Below are 26,997 nucleotides of genomic sequence, written 5' to 3'. Positions count from 1 at the left end.
GCTACATAAATCTTTCAATTCTAGTATAAACATAAAAAACCAAAATGGTCAAAAACAACAGCTATAATTCAAAGTTAAGGAACACACAAAAGATAAAAAAGTAAATTAAGGCAACAAAAATATAAATGAAGAATAGGGAAAATATCTAGAGTACTTTTATGTGAGTAAAGTAAAGCTGTTATCAGCTTGAAATAGTCTGCTTTAACTACAAGATTCTTAAAGTTAGCCCAATGGTAACCATACAAAAAAATACAGTGAATATGCAAATTAGAAAGAGAAATGAAATAAACCTAGGTAAATAACAAGAGGAAGAAAGGAACAAAGGACCTACAAAACAAACAGAAAACAATTAACAAAATGGCAGGAAAAAAGTCCTTTCCTAGGATGAATGTAAACGGATTAAATTCCCTACAAAAGATATATAATGGTTGAACTGATTTAAAAAAAAAAAAAGATCCAACTATATATGCTGTCTACAAGGAACTCACTTTAGCTTTAAGGATGCACACAAACTGAAAGTAAAGGAATGAAAAATATATTCCATGCAAATGATAACCAAAAAAGAGCAGAGGTGGGTATACACACAGCAGATAAAACAGACGTCAAGTCAAAAACTTTCAGAAAAGACAAAGAGCGTCAGTATTTAATGGCAAAAAAGTCCATTCATCAAGAGAACATAATAATTGTAAATATGTATGTGTACAACATTGGAGAAACTAAATATATGAAGCAAATATTAATAGACAGGAAGGGATGAAACAGCAATACAATAATAAACATCTATAGAATGTTCCATCCAACAACAGCCAAAATACACATTCTTCTCTAGTGCACATGAAACATTCTCCAGGATAGACCACATGTTAGGCTGCAAAACAAGTCCTAACAAATTTAATAACATTAAAATCACATCGTGTCATTTTGATCACAACAGTATCAAACTAGAAATCAACAACAGGAACAATTTTGGAAAATTCAAAAATATGTGAAAATTACACAGGATGCTCCAGGGCAACCAATGGGTCAAAAAGGAAATTTAAAAATATTCTGAAACAAATGACAGTGGAAACAAAACATACCAATACTTACATGATGCAGCAAAAGTAGGTCTAAGGGGGAAGTTTATAGCAATAAATATCCACATTAAAAAAAGAAATATTTCAAATAAATAACTAACATTATGTATCAAGGAAATAAAAAAAAGAACAAAGAACACCGAAAATTAGCACTAGGAAGGAAAAAATACAGAAATAAATCAAATAGAAAAAACATATGGGAAAATATCAATCAAACTGAGTTAGTTTTTTGAAAATCCAAACAAAATTGACAAATGCTTAGCTACACTAAGCAAAAAAAGATAGAAGACTTAAATAAAATCAGAAATAAAAGTAGAGACATTTCAACAGACACCAAAGAAATAAAAAGAATAATAAGCGACTACTATGAACAATTACATGCCAACAAACTGGATACCCTAGAGTAAGTGCATAAATTCCTAAAAAATATAACCAACCAAGATTAAAGCAGGAAGAATTAGAAAGCCTGTACAGGTCAAAAACAAATAGAGACTGCAATATAAACTTAAAGTCTCCCAAGGGACTAAAAAGCCCAGAACTAGATGACTTCACCGCTGACTTTTACCCACTTTCAAAAAAGAAATAATACCAGTATTTCTTAAACTCTTCCAAGGAAATAGAGCTAGAGGGAATGTGCCTAACACATTTTCAGAGGCCAACATCAGCTCATGCCTAATCCAGACAAAGACGCCACAAAAAAAAAAAAAAGAAAAGAAAAGAAAAGAAAACTACAGGCCAATCTCTCTGATGTAAAAAATATTAGTAAACCGAATTCAAATAGCCAAGATAGGAGAACCACCTAAGTGTACATCAACAGATGGCTGTTTATGTTACTATAAAGAAATACATGAGGCCCAGAGCTGAGCAGAACAGAAATCTACAGAACCCTCCACCCCAAATCAAGAGAATATATATTCTTCTCAGCACCATATAGCACTTATTCTAAAATTGACCACATAATTGGAAGTAAAACACTCCTCAGCAAATGTAAAAGAACAGAAATCACAACAAACTGCCTCTCAGACCACAGTGCAATCAAATTAGAACTCAGGATTAAGAAACTCACTGAAAACTGCACAACTACATGGAGATGGAACAACCAGCTCCTGAATGACTACTGGGTAAATAACGAAATGAAGGCAGAAATAAAGATGTTTTTTGAACAGTCCATGTTCATGGATAGGAATAATCAATATTATGAAAATGGCCATACGGCCCGAGGTAATTTATAGATTCTATCTATAATTTATATATCAAGCTACCAATGACTTTCTTCAGAGAAAAAACTATTTGAAAGTTCATATGGAACCAGAAAAGAGCCCACATTGCCAAGACAGTCCTAAGCAAAAAGAACAAAACTGGAGGCATCCAGCTACCTGACTTCAAACTATACTACAAGGTTACAGTAACCAAAACAGCATGGTACTGGTATCAAAGCAGAGATATAGACCAATGGAACAGAACAGAGGCCTCGGAAATACCACCACACAGCTACAACCATATGATCTTTGACAAATCTGACAAAAACAAGAAATGGGGAAAGGATTCCCTGTTTAATAAATGGTGCTGGGAAAACTAACTAGCTACATGTAGAAAGCTGAAACTGCATCCCTTCCTTACACCGTATACAAAAATTAATTCAAGATGGATTAAAGACTGAAATGGTAGACCTAAAACCATAAAAACCTTATAAGAAAACCTAGGCAATACCATCCAGGACATAGGCATGGGCATAGACTTTATGACTAAAACACCAAAAGCAATGGCAACAAAACCCAAAATAAACAAATGGGATCTAATTAAACTAAAGAGCCTCTGCACAGCAAAAGAAACTACCATCAGAGTGAACAGGCAACCTACAGAATAGGAGAAAACGTTTGCAATCTACAAATCTGACAAAGGGCTAATATCTGGAATCTACAAAGAACTTAAACAATTGTACAAGAAAAAATCAAACAACCCCATCAAACTAAAGAGCCTCTGCACAGCAAAAGAAACTACCATCAGAGTGAACAGGCAACCTACAGAATAGGAGAAAACGTTTGCAATCTACCAATCTGACAAAGGGCTAATATCTGGAATCTACAAAGAACTTAAACAATTGTACAAGAAAAAATCAAACAACCCCATCAAAAAGTGGGCAAAGGATATGAACAGACACTTCTCAAAAGAAGACATTTAGGCAGCCAAGAGACATATGAAAAAATGCTCATTATCACTGGTCATCAGAGAAATGCAAATCAAAACCACAATGAGATACCATCTCACGCCAGTTAGAACGGTGATCATTAAGAAGTCAGGAAACAACAGATGCTGGAGAGGATGTGGAGAAATAGGAATACTTTTACACTGTTGGTGGGAATGTAAACTAGTAGTTCAACCATTGTGGAAGACAGTGTGGCGATTCCTCAAGGATCTAGAACTAGAAATACCATTTGACCCAGCCATCCCATTACTGGGTATATACCCAAAGGATTATAAATCATGCTACTATAAAGATACATGCACACATTTGTTTATTGCAGCACTATTCACAATAGCAAAGACTTGGAACCAACCCAAATGTCCATCAATAATAGACTAGATAAAGAAAATGTGGCACATATACACCATGGAATTCTATGCCGCCATAAAAAAGGATGAGTTCATGTCCTTTACAGGGACATGGATGAAGCTGTAAGTCATCATTTTCAGCAAACTATCACGAGAACAGAAAACCAAACACTGCATGTTCTCACTCATAAGTGGAAGTTGAACAATGAGAACACATGGACACAGGGAGGGAAGCTTCACACACCGGGGCCTGTTGGGGTTGGGGGGCTGGGGGAGAGATAGCGTTAGGAGAAATACCTAATGTAAATGACAAGTTGATAGGTGCAGCAAACCAACATGGCACATGTATACCTATGTAACAAACCTACATGTTGTGCACATGTACCCTAGAACTTAAAAGTATAATATCAATAATTTTAAAAAAAAGAAATACATGAGGCTTAGCAATTTATAAAGAAAAGTGGTTTAATTGGCTCACAGTTCTGCAGGAGGTAAAAGCGTGGCACCAAAATCTGCACAGCTTCTAGTGAGAGCCTAAGGAAACTTACAACCATGGCAGAAGACAAAAAGGGAGCACATCACATGGTGAGACTGGGAACAAGAGAACAAGGAGGGAAAGGAACCAGACTTTTTAAACAACTAGATCTTGTGAGAACTCAGTGAACAAGAACTCACTTATCACAAGAGGATTGCGCTCAATCATTCATGAGGGATCCGCCCTCGTGATCCAATCACCTCCCACCAGCCCCCACCTCCAACACTGGGAATCACATTTCAACATGAGAGCTGGAGGAGACAAACACCAAACCATATCAACGGATGAATGGATAAAGCAACTGTGATATATACAGGTTGAGCATCCCTAATCCAAAAATCTGAAATTCTAAATCTTCTAAAATACAAAACTTTAGGAGTACCAACATGATCAAAAGAAATACTCATTGGAACATTTTGGTCTTCAGGTTTTTGAATTTGGGACGTTCAACCAAGTAAGTATATGATACAAATATTCCAAAATCCAAAAATATCTGAAATCCACAACACTTCTGGTCCCAACCACTTCAAATAAGAGATAGTCACCTTGTATATACAATGGAATACTATTTAGCCTTATAAAGGGAGATCCTGCCATTTGCCACAACATGGATGAATCTAGAGGACACTACGCTGAATGAAATAAATCAGACACAGAAAGAAAATTACTGCATGATCTCACTTATACATGGGATCTCGGGGAAAGAAAAGTCAAATATACAAGGACAGAGAATAAAACAGCAATTACCAATGGGCAGGGTTGGGGGAGGAAATGTGAAATACAGGTCAATGGATACAAGGAGCACACATGTAGGATGAACAAGTCTAAAGATCTAATGTATAACACAAGGACTACAGCTAATTATAGTGTAATGTATTCAGGATTTTTGTTAAATGGGTAGACTGTAGCTGCTCTTGCTGCATACATAAAAAATGAGACACTATGTGAGATGATGGATATGAAGCAGTACAACGTTCTCAGTAGTCTACGAAAAATTGAAAATATAATTGCTGGTACAACCAGTAAAAATAAAAATTCAAAGAGGTATAGCTAATAAGCCAACAAGTAAATTAAAGTGGAATTCCTACAAATATTATCTTGGAATCAAGAGAAGGCAAAAAGAAGGACTAGAGGAAACAATAAATAATAAAATCATAGACTTAAATGCAACCATATCCATAATTACTATACTTATATATAGTCATATATTTTATTACCCCAAGTTACAAATTAATTGGACTAAACCCTCCAATTAAAAGGTAGAGATTGCAACAGCCTCCCATAGTACTAGGATTACAGACATGAGCCACTGTACCCGGCCTCTTCCTATTACTTATTTATTTTTTAAGTGAACTGTAAAACAGCCTCAGTCAGATCCTTCAGGAAATATTCCAGAAGAAGGCACTGTTAGTATAGGAGATGAAAGCTCCATGTGCGTTATTGCCCCTAAGACCTTCAAGTGGGACAAGATGTGGAGGTGGAAGATGATGATATGGATGATCCTGACCCTGTGTAGGCCGAGGCTAATGTGTGTGTTTGTGTCTTCATTTTTAACAAAAAAAATTTAAAGAGTAAAAAACAAATAAATCTTAAAAATGGAAAAACACTTATAGAATAAGAATACAAAGAAAGAAAATATTTTTTTACAACTGTATAATGTGTTTGTGTTTAAGCTAAGTGTTACTATGAAAGCTTTAAAAAGTTTTTAAAAATTTAAAGTTTCTCAAGTAAAAATACTACAGTTAGGTAGAAGGAATAAGATCTAGTATTTGGTAGCATAATAGTACAATATAGTTAGCAATAATTTACTGTACGTTTCAAAATAACTAAAAGAGTGGAATCAGAATGTTCCTAATACAAATAAATGATAAATGCTTGAAGTGATGGATATCCCAATTACCCTGATGTCATTACACATTGTATGCCTGGTTGAAAATATCACATGTACCCCATAAATATGTACAATTATGTATCCATAATACTTAAAAATAAAAAATTTTAAAAATAAAGGGAATTTTTAAAAAAAGAAAAAAGTTACAGTAAGATAAGGTTAGTTTATTATTAAAGAAAAAATTTTTCTATACATTTAGTGTTGCCTAAGTGTACAGTGTTTATAAAGTCTACAGTAGTGTACACTAATGTCCTAGGTCTTCACTTACCATTTGCTCAATGGCTCACAGAGAGCAACTTCCAGTCCTGCCACCTTCATTCTTGGTAAGTACCCTACACAGGTGTATCATTTTTTATCTTTCAGACCATATTTTTACCACACCTTTTCTGTTTAGATATGTTTAGATACACAAATACCTACCACTATGTTACAATTGTCGATAGTATTCACTACGGTAACATGCTGTAAAGGTTTGTAGCCTAAGAGAAATGGGCTATTACCACATAGCCTAGGTGTGTAGTAGGCTATACCATCTAGGTTTGTGTAAGTACACCTGATAACATTCACACAATGATGAAATGTTCTTAGAACATATCTCCATTGTTAAGCAACACATGACCATATACATAAACACAAACCATCATAATGAACCAGTGATCGATCTCACTTGACCCAGTTGTTGATAATTCATACAGCCACCTAGTATGTATTATCTACTATGTGCTAGGTGCTTGGGACACAAGAGCATTCAAAAGAGATAAAAATCTCTGCCCCTGGCATTTTATATTCTTTGAAAGGTGGGGAGAGGAGCCAAGGGGAGGGGAGAATAAATATAACAATTAAGTAAATTATATAACACGTTAGAAGATGATAAATGTTGTAGAAAAAAGTAAAATAGAAGGAGGTGTTGCAATTTTAAGCAGGGTAGTCCTCACTGAGAAGGAAGCATTGAGAAAATACTTTGAGCAAAGTAGGTAAGGGAGCTAGCGATCTAAGAAAAATCATTCTAGGTAGTGATAAAAGCTAGTGCTAAACCAAACCACACTTGACTTGCTCAAGCATGGAGTAAAGTGAGCAAAGGAGATAATACCAAGAGATGAAATCAAAGCAAACTGGAAAGGAGGAAAGGCACATTTGGAGGGCCTTATAGGCCATTTGGAGGATCAATGCAAGGTTTCTGAACAAAGTAGAAACATAATTTCATTTTGGTTATAAAAGCCCAAAAAAATGTTCTACGGAAGGTGTTTCAAGGCATATAATCAAAATGAGAAAAATATCCCCTGAATATCAAGAATATCTTATTTATAACTTATCATTGATCAAAGCCTCCTTTGTTCTATTTCTAAACTACTTCATTCAAACTTAAAGGGGTATTTTCCAAGTTAAATATCTCGAAATTTGTTAGTTCACACAAATGTACTTCATCACTCATACTGCCTTTTGACCTTTTTTTTTGAGACAGAGTCTCGCTCTGTCACCCAGGCTGGAATGCAGTGGTACGATCTCGGCTCACTGCAACCTCTACCTCCTAGGTTCAAGTGATTCTCGTGCCTCAGCCTCCTGAGTAGCTGGGATTATATACCCATTATAGCTGGGTATATGCCATCATGCCCAGTAAGTTTTTGTATTTTTAGTAGAGACGGGGTTTCACCATGTTGCCCAGGTTGGTGTCGAACTCCTGAGCTCAGGCGATCCGTCTGCCTTGGCCTCCCAAAGTGCTAGGATTACAGGCATGTGCCACTGTGCCCAGCCCTCAATCTTCATTTTTAATTCATTATAATCTATTTTTAATCCAATTTAAATTAGAAAATGAGCTTATTTTTACATGAAGTCTTTCCTCACCTTGCTTCTTACAGCCACCATTCTCTAAGTCTTTTCCTTCTTGAATTATGGGAACAGTAACTATATTTCTCTACTTCATTTTTAGGTACATCAGAAACATATCTGTGACTTATTTAAGACTGAGTCTGGGCCAGGTGCAGTGGTGAAACCCCATCTCTACTAAAAACACAAAAATTAGCTGGGCGTAGTGGGGCATGCCAGTAATCCCAGCTACTTAGGAAGCTGAGGCAGGAGAACTGCCTGAACCTGGGAGGCGGAGGTTGCAGTGAGCCAAGACCACGCCATTGCACTCTGGCCTGGCGTGTGAAACTCCGACTCAAAAAAAAAAAAAAAAGACTGAGTCCAGCCAGGCACAGTGGTTCATGCCTGTAATCACTGACCCTTGGCAGGCCAAGGAAGGAAGATCACTTGAGGCAAAAGTTAAGACCAGCCTGGGCAACATAGCAAGACCCCATCTCTACAAAAATAAAAATACTGGCTGGGTGTGGTGCTTCACATCTGTAATCCCAGCACTTTTGGAGGCCAAGGTACAAGGATCGTTTGAGCCCAGGAATTCAAGACCAGCCGAGGCAACATAGTGAGATGAGCCCCTTTATCCTAATTTTAAAAAGTAGCAAGGCATGGTGGCAGATGCCTGTAGTCCCAACTACTCAGGAGGCTGAGGTGGAAGGATCACTTGAACCTAAGAGATCAAGACTGCAGTGACATACCACTGCACTTCAGCCAGGGTGACAGAATAAGACCTTGTCTCAAAAAAAAAAAAAAATACAAATACAAACACAAAAATTAGCCAGGCATGATAGCACACACCTGTAGTCCCAACTAGTAATACTTGGGAGGCTGAAGTAGGAGGATTGCTGGAGCCTAAGAGGTCTAGGCTGCAGTGAGCTATGACTACACGATTGCACTCCAGCCTGAACAACAGAAAGAGAATCTGTCTCTTTAAAAAATTAATAAATAAGACTAAGTCAGTGTCTTCAGAGAACAGATTATCTTAAATAGATGCAAAAGGCAGTTTGTATCACACAATGGGTTATTTCTATAATCTTTCTCTTATTTTTATCTGTAATTAAGCCCAACTGACATTTTTTAAAGCCACTCAAAGGACTTTATAATGTATTGATTTGAGCCCATAAACTTGACATTTTACTATCAGAACTATGTATATAGCCTGAAATCTGGATGATGTCATAGTCATTAATGAAAATGCCAAGAGCCTATCACCTATTCATTTCCATCCAGAGAAGTCTATTCCTACATAGCTTTCACTTCATAAATATATACTCTTCCCACAATTCTACTATCATCTAGAGGTTTTTGTTTGGTTTTGTTTTATAAAAAGAGAGAAACCCACAGAGAAGGAAAATATGTATTTTAAACTACATTTGAGAAAGCAGACTTTTTAAAAGAATAAAATTTGCTAGTTCTCTTCCCATTATCATTACTATTTATTTTTTCAGCTATATTCCACCCACATTTAAAGTCCCTAAAATGTTCTTAAAAAGAAATTTGGTGGCCTGGCGCGGTGGCTCACACCTGTAATCCCAGCACTTTGGGAGGCTGAGACGGGTGGATCACGAGGTCAGGAGATCGAGACCATCCTGGCTAACACGGTGAAACCGTCTCTACTAAAAATACAAAAAAATTAGCCGGGTGCGGTGGCGGGCGCCTGTAGTCCCAGCTACTGGGGAGGCTGAAGCAGGAAAATGGCGTGAACCCGGGAGGCGGAGCTTGCAGCGAGTGGAAATCGCGCCACTACACTCCAGCCTGGGCGACAGAGCGACTCCATCTCAACAACAACAAAAAAAAGAAATGTGGTAAGATCTAAGGATAAACATCTAGGTCTCAGTATAATTTATACCAACTTACTATGACATCTTCAGCCATTCATCACCTTCTGGTTTCCAATCTCCTTTTACCAACCTCTCAAAATTCGTTATAATGGTACCACCTGCACCTAAAAATATGAAAATAAAACAAAAATATTTAGCCAAATTTTCTTGAAAAACATATTTAAAGGGAGCCATAACTCTATCACCTGATAAAAAAAATTCCAAGAGGATTCCCAAAATATAATTCTTGGGAAGAAGAAAAAAGTTGCCTTGTATATTTAGGGTACTAAAACAACTGCAATTCTTCTCTTTCACCAGCATGGCAACTGTCTATTGTACTGTAATTAAGGTCAAAACTGGGGCCTTGGGCACAAAGATATGGTTAGAGGTTTGTTTCAGAACTGAAAAATAAAATCCTCTGCTTTATACATTTCCTTTCCTGATATGACCAGTCTTAGGTGCAGTATATTGTAAAAAGTTAGAGAGATGTGTTCAATTCCTACATACAAAACAAAAAGGCAAGTGATGCAAAGTTCAGTGATTATGAACCCACAGTCAATCATATTTACTATTTCTAGTAATTCTGAATGAAAAAAACACAGAAAAGACAGAGCAGTATTTTTTGTTCACATGTACCACATAATTTGTTATGTAAACTTATTTTATTTACAGTGGCACTATACTTTAATTAACTATAAATCTTTCTGGTTCTGGGGATCTTAAACCAATCATAAAATTTTTCTGTCATAAGATGGTCTCAAAATAATGACTTATGACTAGTACTAGTTTTGAATTTACTAGCCAACAGAAACAAGGTTTTTACCTTCCAAAAATTCTCTGTTATTAAAGTATGTGATCCATTAATGTAACTAGAGAACTGTTCAGTAATGGTATTAATAATACACCAATAAGAGAATATTTATGAACACATATTGTTAATATTACCTCGGGCCCATCCAATAGCTATCATGACTATCCAGCCATTTTTGTAATAGCTATTAGCATGTGTGACTCCACCTACTATTTTCCAAGTTCTGTTCACTTCCTTCATTCCTGAAGCCAGCAGTTGAACAGGTAGATATGAATAGCCCTGGGAAACTAGGTCATACGGGCAAAAAAATGTAATATACCTGAAAATAAAATGTACACATTTTAATATATGAATGGAATCAGAAGAACAGAAATTAAAATCCAACCTAACAGCAGTAACAATTTGGCAAAACACAACAAATGAAATTTTCCATATAAACATTTAACTTGATTTCAATAAAAGCACAACTTGGGTAGGGAGTCAATTTTTTAAATCACATGAAACATATGTCATCTGCCAAAAAGTCATGATCAGAGGCAAATGTAAATTGTGGACTTCTGAATACTTTATAGATATATGAAATATTTAGTGAGTTCTTAATTTGTGCCTATATTGTTCTAGAAGCTAAGTGCTGAATCCAGTAACAAAACAAATGTATAATCATTTCCAGGGGTAGGGACTCCTACACAGTGTCTTTGTCCTCTGGGAAAATGAACTCTCAAGGGTCCTTTGGTAACAGCAAGGGCTACATTTCAATCCCAACTAACATATTCACCTGTGCCCCACTGTGCAGGACATAAACTACAATCTATACAAAGGTACATGATGGCTCACAAGAAGGCAGATTAATATTAAGGAAAAATACATTTCTATACAACTGAAAGAATATGAAGCTTGTTCTTTAATTTAGTTCACTAAGCTTAAGTTTTAACAAAATTAAATTGTGATTAAAAATAATTCATCCCATCTCTGGTAAATTATTTTTTTAAACTTCATTTGTTCTAAGCATCTGTTCAAATACTAGCAGTAAGATCTATCGGAAAACATACTGCTTTTTTCTCGCCATTCTCCAAATACTCTGGCAGACAATTTTGTGCTTAAAGTAGAACATATCTTCTTTCTAATGGGATGAATAAAAGACATGGCATAAAAGAATATCATATCTCTTTTAAAAGAAGCTATTAATCCTATTGTAATTCATGATTTATAAAGTCAGAATTCTTCAATGTTCATGAAATATGAAATGCTTGCCAAAATACTGCTTCAGCGACTAAATAAAAAGATACAATAGTCTGTTTAGCCTAAAGCACCCTTTCTTGTTCATCTCCACTTACCAATTCTTTCCTATTCTTCAAGGTGCCACTCAAATATTACCATAGGCATTGACTTTGGGATTCTTGTTTTATTTCATCATCTCAGCTGAGACCACATTCTGATGGCTCTGTAAAACTAAACCAATTGGTTCCTATGCCTAAAAATAGCTCTTTATACATTTTTCTTTATAGCATAAATTAAAGGCTATAATGCTCATAATGAACTATAGTAGTTCTCAGATGACAGGAATCATTCATGTTACCCTCTAACCTAAAACTCAGCATGATGAAAAGTAGTCCTGAATTAAATCATTTATTAGCAATCAATCTAGAGACAAAATACAAAATATAGCTAATCAAAGCATTAGTTGATAATTAAAAAGTTTGAGAAAAAAGAATAAACTATCAGAGTAGTAAAAAGATTACTGAAAACCATTTGTATGGCTTTAAAATTTTACATGTTCATATAAGAATTTTAAAAACAAACAGTATGATTTAAAATTTTTACACATTCATAGAAAATTTGAAAGTCTCTGTATACTTCTCTTTGAATATAGAACTAATTTCTAAGAAGTTGGTCAGGTAATGGGGAAAGTATACACATTTAATTTTTAAATGTATTTTTAATAAAACAAAAATATTTTTGTATCTATTACAGATTACATTAAGAAAGGGGGATTTGTTTTCACCTTAGCAGTAATTAGCACCCAAAAGTAAAATATTCAAAAAACAACCAAAAGAATATTACAAATGACCCATTTTCCTTCCTTAAACTAAGTCTGACTTTAATGTGAGTTAAAAACTTATACTATTACAATAGGAATCTTGGACTTTTATATTCAACTATGTGACATCATAGTATAACACAAAAAAATTTGCAATTATTGCAACTCTTCTATTTAATCAGATCTTTCTAAAGCACAACTACAATAAACTAACATTTTAAATAAAAAAACTATTTTCATTTGAGAGTTAAGTAGCCACAGGGCAAAAGAACAATTGTTTATTGTGCTCAGTAGACTTACAAGTAAACATATCAGACTAATGGCACCCTCAACAACCATTCCTGCTCTCTAACAAATTAGCTTTTTAAAATTCTTTTAATAGATCCCTCAACCAACACTTATTAGGTAATAACCTTGTAACCCCGTCTGTAAACATAATTTCACCTTTAACTAAAATTATCACATGTAAGGTAACTTTAACTTGTAAAGTGCCTAAAGAAAACGCATCGGGGCCGGGCGCGGTGGCTCAAGCCTGTAATCCCAGCACTTTGGGAGGCCGAGATGGGCGAATCACGAGGTCAGGAGATCGAGACCATCCTGGCTAACACGGTGAAACCCTGTCTCTACTAAAATTACAAAAAAAAAAAAAACTAGCCAGGCGAGGTGGCGGGCTGAGGCAGGAGAATGGCTTAAACCCGGGAGGCGGAGCTTGCAGTGAGCTGAGATCCGGCCACTGCACTCCAGCCCGGGCAACAGAGCGAGACTCCGTCTCAAAAAAAAAAAAAAAAAGAAAACGCATCGGAAAAAGAGAGAAGTGGAATGAGAAAACAATTGATTTCTCATACATTTAACTTGGAGAGGTTAAGTTAATAGAAAAAAGTAACGAAAGCATAAAAGTCTCAAACGGGATACAAACAAGATCCTAGGCCACTAACAAATGAAATCTCAACCAGTTTAAGAAAAAATGAGAGTAGAATTTAGGTTAATACAAAAAGTTAGGCAGAGAGAAGTTTCACAGGCTTAGTCACTGAGAACTCTGTTTTCACTCTACTATCAATTCCACTCCCCTATGGAAGACAATATCACTTAACTAAGACAAAACACAATGATAAATTAAATACAGTTCATGTTAGTCCAATATGACAGCTTTGTTCTTGCTCTTATCACCCAAATTGCCAATTTTTTGTACATGCTTTGAAAAATACAGATAGAATGACACCCATAAAATGATACCTTTTTGTTGTATTTTTCCTCATCTAAATGTAGTCTCGGTTACACAAATGTGCCATATATAAGTAATTGATACTTGCAATTTTAAGAAAAATGTACTAGGAAACAAAAATAAACATACTAAAAAATTATAAAATATTTATTTCCCCCGGAAACAGCTTTTCAAAACAAATAAAACCTATGAAAGTGTACACTGTCTTCCAAACAATACTATGACATACCAAGTTATTGTTTCTCTTTGCCAGTAGATGGTGCTGATTTCCAGATGTATACACTACGAGCTACTGTACTAAAGATTACCTTGCTTGCTTGTTTAAAAACATTGCTAATATCATTTTATCTCTCAAATTAAAATCAAATGGGCCAGGCACGGTGGCTCACGCCTGTAATCTCAGCACTTTGGGAGGCCAAGGCAGCCGGATCATAAGGTCAGGAGTTCAAGACCAGCCTGACAAAACATAGAGAAACCCCATCTTTACTAAAAAATACAAAAATTAGCCAGCATGGCAGCGGGTGCCTATAATCTCAGCTACTTGGGAGGCTGAGGCAGGAGAATCACTTGAACCCAGGAGGCAGAGGTTGCAGTGAGCCAAGATCATGCCATTGCACTCCAGCCTGGACAACAAGAGCAAGACCCGTCTCAAAAAAAAAAAAAAAACACCTCAAATGAATCAAATGAAGCAAAGATTACAAATTTGTTCTAAATATGAAAACTTTACAAAAGAAAATAGTAAAATACACTATGTCTTTAAGCCATACATTTTTTATATTTAAGGATCTCTGAAGACAAAGATAACATTCCTGTTTCCAGAGCACAAAACAATATACTGTGTAAGTAAAGATTAAAGGACTAGACACCCCAGGTTGGAATCCCAGCTTCAACTACTCAGTAACTGTGACACCTCAGGCAAGTTATTAACCCCTCCATGTCTCAATTATATGCTTTTTAACATGTAATTGAATAAAATAATACCTACGTCACAGGTTTCTTGTCAGGTTTAAGTGAGATAATGTAAGTAAAACACTTAGAAAATTAAGACACATTGTGCACCTGTACCCTAGAACTTAAAGTATAATAATAATAATAATAATAAATACATGAAAAAAAGAAAACTGAGACGCAGTAAATGCTGTGTAAGTACTTGCTATTATTGTAGTTTTGTAATGCCTAACAAAATACCTAGAACCAATAAAACTGCCATCAACAAAAGAATAAAATACAGATATTAATACAATGGACTATACAGCAGGGGGAAGGTATGTTCTATAGCTACATACAAACACACAGATGAATCTTAGTAACATAATATTGAATACAAATCTTAGCTTTTTTATGTAGTTTTAGCATGTTTATATCCATAAACAATATAGTTGTTAGAAGTTTTATAAATAGAATCATATGTATTTTTCTGTTTAAGCTCTATTCCTGAGATTTATTCTTATTGTGTGTGGTTATAATTACTAATATTCACCAGTATTTACCATAACAGAATTAATGTGCCATAATTTATCCATTCATTTCTCTGCTGACAGAGTTGTTCCTAGTTTTCCCTATTATAAACAGTGTTTCTAAAAACATTCTTGCATATATCTGTACATAAGTGATATTTTCTCTTGTTTTATGCCTAAGAGATTTATTTTAGGAAAGTGATTCTTAAACTCTATTGGATAATGCCATTATATTAATATCCATATTTTTTCTTCTGTGGATGAGCATTTTTATTGCTTCTAGTTATTTCACTGGACATCACGAAGTTGAAGATAACCTCTGAAGGTGGAAGAAAAGAGATGGAATGGGAGGAGACCACAGAAGGGACATAAAAACTAATGGTAAGGGTTCTGAGAAGATGGTAGTGGCTGCATACATTCTGATCTCTTCAAATTCCCATAAAAACATACAGAGAAATAAGACAGGAAAACCAAAATCCCTTGCACAATAGTTGACTCTTGAACAACAAGGGGGTTAGGGATGCCAACCCCTATGCAGTCAACAATCCACACATAACTTCTGACTCCCCAAAATCTGACTATTAATACCTTACTGTTGACCAGAAGCCTTACCAATAATATGAACAGGTGATTAACATATATTTTTTATATTATATGTACAACTTTTTCACTGTCACCTATCTGTCCCAGATGTATTCTTATAATTAAGCCACAAAAAATGTTATTAAGAAAATTTTAAGAGGTAATGTATTTATTATTCATTAAGTGGAAGTGGATCATCATAAAAGTCTCCATTCTTCTTCATCTTCACAAAGAGTAGGCTGATGAGGAGGAGGGGTTGGTCTTGCTATCTCAGGGGTGGCAGAGGCAGAAGAAAATCTGCACATAAATGGATCCACACAGTTCAAATTCATGTTGTTCAAGGGTCAACTGTACTTACAACAAAACTATGTAACAAGATATCCCCTCAAATCCCAAAATGCAAGTGGGTAGAGAAAAATCACCAACATCCACAACACTGTACTATTTGGCAGAAAGAAGAAAGCAACAACGTGGCAACTGATGAACTTAAGACCAAAATAATACCAAAGCAGCTAATGGATATTCACTGGAAAGCAGAGCAGACTAATTTGGAAACACACACAAACACACACACACACAAATACTACAACTGACAGGGGTTCTGGCATCTCTAATACCAGATAAGACAAAGAGCCCATGAAAAGAAGTTCTGAAAGAGTTGGAACAATTTAGTCCCTCTGAGCTTCAAGCTTTTGAAACTGATCCACCAGGGCTCTCTTCTATAACAAGCCCCACACTGAGAAGAAACTGAGAAGAATCGAACCTGAGCTCCCCACACTGAGAAGAAGCTGGGAAGAATCAAACCTGAGCAGAATAGAAGAAAAAAAAGGCCCAGACCAAGCCAAGGAAGGTAAAGAGACCCAAGAAATATCAAAAAGCAGGTCCTCATCTTTTGAACACTACATAAAAACAAAAGCAGGAGCTCTGTGAAGTCAAAAAAATATTTCCACCACATTCTGCAAGTTTATGAAAGCCAATTTCATATAAAAATGACCAAAAGTATCAAGATCAAATCCTATACAAAGTTATTACAAGAAAAAAATAAGCAGAATAAATCCCTACAGACAATGTAAGCACTCAGGAAAATGTGCCCACAAAACAGATCAAAACTGTAAACTATTTCAAAACAAGCTAAAGACATTAAGAAAGTCATGTAAGACATAAAAGAACACACATAAGAATAAGCAAAACTGAGAACCAAAGATTCAACACTCAGGAGAAAAAAAAAGAGATAAAAGAAAAAAAAATCATTTCCAAAATAAAAAACAAACCAGAAAACACAAAGAGAAATAAACATAACAGACAGTGTCTTCAAAGAAACAGCAGGTGAAAAGAGAAAAACAGATGAAAAGCAGGTTAATTCTTTTAGAAATACAGATTTTTTTAAAAATCCTTGAAGAAAGGCAAAGAAGAGCCAATATACCAATAATAAGAGTTCGTAACCAATGCAAAGGAAGAATACAAATACTAGTATTACTTTCTCAATTAAAAAAAAAAAGTGTAGGTACCAAAAAGAACACACCATGTACAAGAGAATACTGTTGCACAACAACCAACACCAAGATATTTTATTTAAATGACTGGACTTTAATGAAAAAATAAATCCTTAGGGATCTAGAAAAAAAAAGATCTTAAAAGAGAAAGAAAATTAAAAGATCACCAGACTTTCACAGCAGTGCTTTAAGCCAGAAGAAAATGGAGTAATATATATTGAAAATGACAGTGTAAAATAGTACATTTATTGTTAAAATGGGAGAATGAATAGAATATATGCAATAATAATTTCTGTAATCATTTCCTTGGTAGTCTTTGAACATTACTCTAAGACTACTGTGTGCATAATACAGAAAAAAATCAGTAATGTTAGAATATATTAATTGAATCACATCCTATGTCCTTAAGAATCCAAATTCTTAGGGTACAAGAATGGAGATATATATGTAATAGGGAAAAAATAAATAAAAGCTATATGGTCCCGAATTTGAATTAGAAATATGAATATGGCCGGGCGCGGTGGCTCAAGCCTGTAATCCCAGCACTTTGGGAGGCCGAGATGGGCGGATCACGAGGTCAGGAGATCGAGACCATCCTGGCTAACACGGTGAAACCCCGTCTCTACTAAAAAATACAAAAAACTAGCCGGGCGAGGTGGCGGGCGCCTGTAGTCCCAGCTACTCGGGAGGCTGAGGCAGGAGAATGGCGTGAACCCAGGAGGCGGAGCTTGCAGTGAGCTGAGATCCGGCCACTGCACTCCAGCCCGGGTGGCAGAGCGAGACTCCGTCTCAAAAAAAAAAAAAAAAGAAATATGAATATGAACTCATGAGTTATTTTATCTTCATTTTTCCTAGCTCTGTTCACTAAAAAGGCCGAGACATAATGATCAACCCAGTAACAAGGAGCAGATGAAGTCTCTAGCACTCAAATCGTGGTCTTGAAATGCCATTGCTCACCAAAAGAAACCAGACCGTCTTAGAGAGTGATTCCAGAAGAAAAGCACAAGATGAATCTTACAACACCAGGTAGAAAGTAAGCTAATTCAAAATCTGTCTCAGGAGTCAACCTAAAGAGGCTTCCACTGGCTAAAGATGGGATAATTTGAGCTTCAATATGAAAATAACTGAAATTTTATTGAAACCAATGAAATACGGTTAGTCCATGGGCTCGTAATTATTTTCTTTAAGCTGGTATCTTTAGAGGATGACGGAGATCCAGTTCATTACACTGAAAATTGATAAATGAAGGGAAAGAAGCAAGCATTACCTTTCCAGTATGAACTGTATAGCTGGTTTCCAAATAGATGATAAATAGGAAGTATCTATTTGTATTTTGGGATCTTTGGGATGTCACTTTTCTAGGCAGAAACCTCTGTGGCTGGTGGCACCCTTGACCAAGCTCTTGTCCTGCGTCCAGGAAGAATGAAGTATGCAGACAAGTGGAGGGTGAGCAAGACAAAGAGAACCTTTGTTACTGTTAGAGCAGCTCAGAGAAGACCCACAGTGGGTAGCTCCTCTTTGTAGGCAGGTCATCCTGCTGAGTGTGCAGCTCTCAGCAGAGAGGAGGGTGGGTGGCTCCTCTCTGCAAGCAGGTCCTCCCATTGTCTCTGCAGCTCTTAGCAGCTAGGGAGGAGGCTCCTCTCTGTGGTTTGTAGGCAGGTCATCCCAACAAGTGCTCAGCTCTCAACAGAGAGGGTAGCTCCTCTCTGGAGCTGGTCATCCCCACATCTGCAGCTCTCAGCAAAGAGGAGGCGCTGCAGAGAGGGCGGGGCTACTGCCTCCTACTGGCTCCCAAGAGCACAGGGGTGCCTGGGTTGCAGCCATGACTTGGGCAGCTACACTTGTACCTGGGGAGCTCCAGCCCTACCAACTTGGAAGGGGCAGAGCTCCCGCATGTTCCCAGCTCCCTCCGCTCCGTGGGGCATGGCACTGGGCTGAGTCCCCTCACTGTCTAGGGTGGGTGTTCCAGGTCCTCACTGGGCCTGGGCTGGCATCCGGGGCAGGGGTAACATTGCCCTACAAGCTCTCTTTGTGGCCCCAAAGCTCAGGGGCGACCTGAAGCTCCCCCTCGGCCCGTGCAGGAACCAGCCTGGCCCAGTCCCATCATGGAGGCCCCAAGGGTGGCTGGTGGGCTGTGGGGGATGGGGGGCTGTCCACCTTCTCCCTGTGCCCTCCCTGAAGCAGCTGTCATGATGACAGCAGCCACACCAGATGGCCTGCAGCTGTCATCATTTATAGTAATATTCCAACTAATAAATAAGAAGAAAAGATAAAACTAGACTATCTTCACTTTGCAATTCCTAATAGACACTATGTGTAAAAGGGTGCTAATGTCACAAAATGGGACCTCTTAGAAGTCTTGCTAAAGGAATCTAGCCTAATCTGATTTGGATTCTGCATCAATCTTCTAATTGTAAGGAAACACAAAGAACAGAAGAATATAATGATCTATACCATGATTATGCAATCAGCAAACTCTGGACTATGGAAAACTTGACAGATTGACTGGCTCTGGATCTTCAACAGATAAAGTTTAAGGAAAAGAAAGAAATGAAGGCATAACTATTTTTAAAAAAAAAAAATTAAGAAACATATGAAATTTTTAAATAGACATGACTAAACTATAGTATCTAAGGATAAACATTGAGTTATAAAATTATTAAAATATTCAAAGAAGTGATTACCATAAAAGTCAAGATACTGGTATGTTATCATAATGGTTATTTAAAGTAGGAAGTGGGTCGGGCACAGTGGCTCACGCCTATAATCCCAGCACCTTGGGAGGCCAATGCAGGCAAGTCACTTGAGCTCAGGAATTCGAGACCAGCATGGCCAACATGGTGAAACCCCAGCTATACTAAAAATACAAAAATTAGTTGGGCATAGTGTCATGCACTTGTAGTCCCAGCTACTCAGGAGGCTGAGGCAGGAGAACTGCTTGAACCCGGGAGGCGGACATTGCAGTGAGCCAAGAGCCACTCCACTCCGACCTGGGCGACAGAGCAAGACTCCATCTCCAAAAAAAAGAGAGAGAAGGGGATCTGCATTTATTTACTTGTACACCACATGCAGTTTACATCTTCCTTAACTACTCTCCTTCCCAGGTAAATTCCAATTATATTCGACATCCAGCTAAGCGGGCCCATCGCTTCTCACCCCTATCCTAGTCAGTATGTTCAGCAAATATTTATTGAGCGCTTACTGTGGGCAAAACATTGTACTGGATAATTGAGGAGAAAAACAGATAATTCCCTTATTCAGTAAATGTCTACTGGGCACAATCTAGTGAATCATTACAGTATGGCCTCATTATTTTGTTTGAGGTGTATTATTCATAACAATATTTTACACCATTCATATCTTAATACAATTATAGAACCCAATATCCTACCAAAGATAAGTAATTGTGTGGTTATATACCATTTAAAAGTATCCAGTGTTTGATCCCATTATTACAAATAATGAAAAAATGATTTGTTTTAATCTGTAATAAACTGATTTATTGTGCAGTGACTGTAACATACTAGAGTTATATTAAATTGTTTACTCAGCCTCACCAAACACATACTAGGAAATAAGCCCCAAAATAAGTATTTAACTTTGTATTAGATATGAAGGAGACTCGGTGTTATAATTAGATTATTTAAAGGCAGACAGCTGTTATCCCAACTGATGTAGTATGTTCTCTAATTGAGAATATGTTCACCAAATTTTACTTTTTAGTGATTTACATGTACATTTTATAGGGGACATGTTCTACATATAGTGAATAAAAAACTTTTATAGTAAAAAGAAATAGCCAATGTGGGAAACATAGTGAGACCTTACCTCAACAAATATAAAAATTTTAAAAATTAGCCAGGGGCCAGGCATGGTGGCTCACTCTCTGATGGGCTATTATTCCAGTACAGTGAAAACAACATTTAAAAACAAAATCAACAGATAACATGTTGGATAGCAATAATTCTAAGAGGAAAAATAAAGAAACATGATGTGATAGTCATAGAAGAGGAGGTGCTACTTTAGTCAGTGAAGGCCTCTCTGATAAAACAAAATATGACACTTCTGAGGAAAAAAAGATTACAAAGAGAAGCAAGCAAGTACAAAGGCACTGAGGTAGAAGAATACCTTACATTTGAACGTTCAAGAAATTGCAAAGCTCTAGCAAAGCTCATGTGACTAGAGAAAAGTGAGCAAGAATAGAGTTGTAAAACATTACATGAAAGAAAGTGAAAGAGAATATTTTGTAGGATTTTACAGGCCATGGTAAAAGTTTGGGATATCGTTCTTTTTTTTTTTCTTATACTTTAAGTTCAAGGGTACATGTGCACAACCTGCAGGTTTGTTACATATGTATACATGTGCCCTGTTGGCGTGCTACACCCATTAACTCATCATTTACATTAGGTATATCTCCTAATGCTATCCCTCCCATCTCCCCCAACCCCACAACAGGCCCTGGTGTGTGATGTTCCCCTTCCTGTGTCCAAGTGTTCTCATTGTTCAATTCCCACCTATGAGTGAGAACGTGTGGTGTTTGGTTTTTTTGTCCTTGCGATCGTTCTTAATAAGATAAGAAATTACTGAGCACATGAGTGACATGTTCTAACTTAAGTTGTCCCTCAGTATCTGTGGGGGACTGGTTTCAGGATTCTCCCCCAAAATCTGTGAATGTGAGAGACCCTATATAAAGTAGCAGAATATTTGCACATAACCTACACACATCCTCCGTTATATTTGAAATCATCCCTAGATTAATTATAATACCTAATACAGTGTAAATACTATATAAATTGTTGTTACACATTATTTTTTTATTTGCATTATTTTTTATTGGATTTTTTCCCAAATATTTTTGATCCGCAGCTGGTTGAATTCAAGCATGCAAAATCCATGGGTATAGAAGGCCAACTGTAATAATTTTGTCTGCTCCGTAAAGAATAAAGAATAGACTCAAATGGATAATCAAAGGAGCAGCAAGACCACTTAGGAAGCTCCTGCAATCATCCAGAAGGTTAGTATTATAGGAACAGAAGTAGAAATAATAGAAAGTATCAAATTCTGGATAGCTTCCTTTTTGTATAGTTTCAGCATCTATACACATCAAAAAATTCTTCCAAAATGCTAATAACTTTTTAAAATATTGTTATAGAAATAAAAGTCTTTGGGAAAGTTTTTTAAAACACATAGCAACTGGAAGACTACACTTTAAGAGACGGTTAAACAAATCTGTGAGAGACAGTGGCTATAAAGTGGGAAGACTCTAAAGTTAAAAACTTAAGCTCAACCACTTACTAGACAAGAAAATTATAGCAGCATTCCCTATGCCTCAATTTTATCATTTGTCAAATGGAAATAATAATAGCTACCTTACGGTACTCCTGTGATTAAATATGACAATGAATATAAAGAATTTAACTGACATATGGTAGCAACTCAACACTGCCATAGGTTCCCGGGATTACTTTTTCCTATAGTTATTATTTGTAATATCCCTTTCAGAACTGGTTACATATTCATTTTAAAATTATCACAATAAAAATGAACTGTAAGTGTTCCTGTTATATATTTAATGATATGGTTTTTAATAGAAAACACAGTTTCTGCTTTATATAAAAAAGCAGTATAATTTGTATTATAGATTTTTTTAAACTTGATGGATCAATCCTCTTAAGGATAACAAATTTGGATTTGCAAGAATTCAAAGCAATTCCGGGTAACATTTTTTTCTTCACTTCAAAATTATAAAATTTAAAGATCTCATAAAATCAACAGAGTATGAGAAGAATAATATGAGCCATAATTGTTTGGACTTTTTGGTTAGTTTCAGTTGGTCACATATATGATTTTATCATGTTGTATATCTGTGTGTATCAGTTAGGTTCACAAGATAAACTCTAGGGCCAAATACTTAATGCCCTTTCATATTGGAAATGTTTCTATTAAAGACACATAAGAGGCTGGGCATGGTGGCTCATGCCTGTAATCTCAGCACTCTGGGAGGCTGAGACGGGCAGATCACTTGAGGTCAGGAGTTTGAGAATAGCCTGGCCAATATGGTGAAACCCCGTCTCTACTAAAAATACAAAAATTAGCCAGACGTGGTGGCGCATGCCTGTAATCTCAGTCACTCGGGAGGCTGAGACAGGAGAGTCACTTGAACCCAGGAGGTGGAAGTTGCAGTGAGCCTGTAATAAGGGTTAAAAACAAAACAAACAAACAAAAAAAACAAGTTTTCCTCTGCTTAGCAGCTCACTTTAACACTGTCCAAAAAGCCAAGGCCAAAGGAATGGGCTCCAGACACCCCCGCCCTCTCCAGGGCAAGGTTAAGAAAAAAAAAAAGACAGAAAGACAAATTCCTTTACTGTTACTCCTTTCCCTTGCCTCTTAAGCATAACTATGTTTCACAACTATCTGTATTTAGCCAGTTCTTGTTTTTCTTTTGACACAGCTACAAGGCCACCAGCTATGCAAGGCCACAAGTTATACACTATATGATTAACTACTTTTGTTTTGCTCTTATAAGCCCGCTTATAAAAACCTCGCTCTGTCTTTGTTCAAGACCCAGCTTTTTGGAAGTAAATCCACTGAGCCGGTGCATACCTCAAAATAAATATCCTCCTGTATTCACCATTCTGGTCTCTCTAATCCTCTGCATCCCTCAACAAGCCAAGAGCGCGCCACTGCACTTGCAGTCTTGCACACAGCAAGACTATGCTCAAAAAACCAACAAAAAAAAAGGTACATAAGACAACAAAAAAAAAGGTACATAAGACAATGGCAGACAATAATTGCTTCTGGGAAAAGATAAGGGGAGACGAAAAAGAAAGAGACATACTTTGCACTTAAAGCCTTTGGCATGGCTGGGCGCGGTGGCTCACGCCTGTAATCCCAGCACTTTGGGAGGCCGAGGCGGGCAGGTCACCTGAGGTCAGGAGTTCAAGACCAGCCTGGCCAACATGGTGAAACCTCGTCTCTACAAAAATACAAAAATTAGCTGGGCATGGGGGCGGGTACCTGTAATCCCAGCTACTCCAAAGGCTGAGGTGGAAGAATCACTTGAACCCAGGAGGTAGAGGCTGTAGTGAGCTGAGATCATGCCACTGCACTTCAGCCTGGGCAACAGAGCGAGATTCCATCCCAAAAAAAAAAAAAAACCTTTGGCATTATTTGGGTTCCTCCCTTGTAGATGCATTAACTTTTCAAGCACATAAAATATTGTTCAAAGAAAAAAAAATTCATTTTACTAACAATTTACAACACAATTGTTTAAATGTCACATAGGTCACCATAATGGCAGCTTACCAGATTGAAGATGCCAGTAATATGTTAGTGTTGTTTGCAAGAAACTTCAATGGAGGCTCTGCAAGCAGTAGACAGGATAAAATTCCTCCACCAAAGCAGTGGAGCATAGCAGTAAACCAGCTTGAAATAGGATTCTTCCATGCCAGTGCAGCTGCTCCTGAAATGGTAAAGTAAAATATGGTCTGCGATCATTACATATTTATTAAACAAGCCCCAAAGTACAAGTTGCACTAAACAAATAAACTTCTTAAATTCATAATTTTCAACAGCTATTATTCATAGTTGTACCAATCAAAATCATTAAAAACCATATCTTTTATTCTTTAAAGCAAGACTGGAAACATTTTGTTAATGGGTGATTTTTGGCACTTTGGCACCTTAAAAATATGCTGTTCTGTTTAGGCTGTCATTGCCAGTTTCCTAGTAATGGATTATTATAAACAATATTCTCACTTATTGTCTCCTTTCATCTCAAACCCTACAGTAAGTACTCCCAGACAGCATGTCAAAATGACTTAATAAGAAACATTTATAATCTTAAGTATATTAGAAAATAAAGAAACTGAAATAAACAAACTAAGCTTTCAACATGACAGGTGAGAAACAGAGTAACAAAATAAACCTAAAGGTGAAAGGTTTCTTAGGAATAGATATTTATACTACCTCAACATGAGTCTTAACTAATTACTTATTAATTGTAGAGGGAAATAATAACTTCTGAATGGGGGAAACCTTGCAGACATCACTATAAATAACATCAAATGGCTGCTGATATGATGCACTGAGAACACATCATCACTTCTGTGGCATCTCTTTTTTTTTTTTTTTTTAAGACAGAGTCTCGCTCTGTTCCCCAGGCTGGAGTGCAGTGGTGTGATCTTGGCTCACCACAACCTCCACCTCCTGAGTTCAAGCAATTCTCCTGCCTCAGCCTCCCGAGTAGCTGGGACTACAGGTGCCTGCCACCACGCCCAGCTAATTTTTGTATTTTTGGTAGAGACGGGGGTTTCACTATGTTGGCCAGGCTGGTCTCGAACTCCTGACTTCGTGATCCACCCACCTCAGCCTCCCAAAGTGCTAGAATTATAAGCATGAGCCACTGAGCCCGGCCACTTCCATGGTATTTCTAACAAAAATATACAACCTGAACTAATTGAATCAGACAAACTCAAACTGAGGGCTACTGAGAAAACAAAAACAAAAAACAAACAACAACAACAACTGGCTTATATTTTTTAAATGTCAAAGTCAAAAAACACCCAAAAAAAGGCCAAGAAAACATTCTAGATATGAACAATGTCTCTAACTCAAATTGTATTTATTTATTTACTTAATTATTTATTTATTTTTGAGACAGGGTCTTGCTCTGTCGCCCAGGCTGGAGTGCAGTGGAGTGATCTCGGCTCCCTGTAACCTCAGCATCCTGAATCCAAGCGAGTCTCGTACCTCAGTCTCCCGAGTCGCTTGGATTACGGGCAGGTGCCACCATGTCAGGCTAATTTTTGTATTTTTAGTAGAGACAGGGTTCTGCCATGTTGGCCAGGCTGGTCTGGAACTCCTGGGCCTCAAGTGATTCACCCGCCTCAGCCTCCCAAAGTGCTGGGATTACAGGTGTGAGCCACCACACCTGGCTTCCAACTCAAATTATTTTATTTTTAATGTACTGGCATTTAGAAGAGAAAAAAAAAATTTCTCTGTCCTACATTAAGATGTTTGAAATATGCTATCAATAGAATGATTTTCCCCAAAATTCTTAGCAACATTTGTCACATTGAGACCTAAATCTAATTCCAAATATAAGATGTTTAAAACGCAAATAATTACACACGAACTTTAATATCAAAATACTTTCAGCCAGGCATGGTGGCTCACACCTGTAATCACAACACTTTGGTTTGGGAGGCCGAGCTGGCAGGATTGCTTGGGTCCAGGAGGTCAAGACCAGCTTGAGCAACATAGCAAGACCCCCCATGTCTACAAAATATAAAAAATTACCCAGGCTTGATAGTACACACCTGTAGTCCCAGCTACTCAGGAGGCTAAAGTGGAAGAATCACTTGAGCCCAGGAGTTCCAGGCTGCAGTGAGCCATGACAGTGCCAATGCACTCAGCCTGGACACCAGAGTGAGACCCTGTATCGAAAATAAACAAATAAATAAATACCTTCATCATGAAATGAAAGCTACAAAGAAAAATAAAGTCACTCTCTGAAGGGGTGGCCTGCCCCTCCACACCTGTGGGTGCTTCTCGCTAGGTGGAACGAGAGACTTGAGAAAAGAAATAAAGACACAAAGTATAGAGAAAGAAAAGCGAGGCCCCAGGGGGCCAGTGCTGTGCTTCCAGAGGACCCACACTGGCAC

At 37.0% G+C, this 26,997-nt stretch overlaps 1 protein-coding gene across 2 annotated transcripts in view; it reads right to left on the bottom strand.

The window, feature by feature from the left end:
- The window catches only part of TMEM38B (transmembrane protein 38B), an 86,446-nt gene that overhangs the window by 44,196 nt on the left and 15,253 nt on the right, over positions 1-26,997 (bottom strand). For both annotated transcript variants that reach the window (XM_011948238.1, XM_011948239.1), the window contains exons 2-4: positions 24,638-24,794; positions 10,675-10,859; positions 9,767-9,854 (exon numbers count right to left, since the gene is read on the bottom strand). In XM_011948238.1, coding sequence (XP_011803628.1) covers positions 9,767-9,854; positions 10,675-10,859; positions 24,638-24,794 — 430 coding nt within the window. The remainder of the gene's footprint in view (positions 1-9,766; positions 9,855-10,674; positions 10,860-24,637; positions 24,795-26,997) is intronic.

Source organism: Colobus angolensis, unplaced genomic scaffold, assembly GCF_000951035.1.
Source record: "Colobus angolensis palliatus isolate OR3802 unplaced genomic scaffold, Cang.pa_1.0 Scaffold276, whole genome shotgun sequence".
NCBI lineage: Eukaryota > Metazoa > Chordata > Mammalia > Primates > Cercopithecidae > Colobus > Colobus angolensis.
The sequence above is the reverse complement of the archived record's forward strand: the minus strand, read 5'-3'. Positions and strand labels throughout refer to the sequence as shown.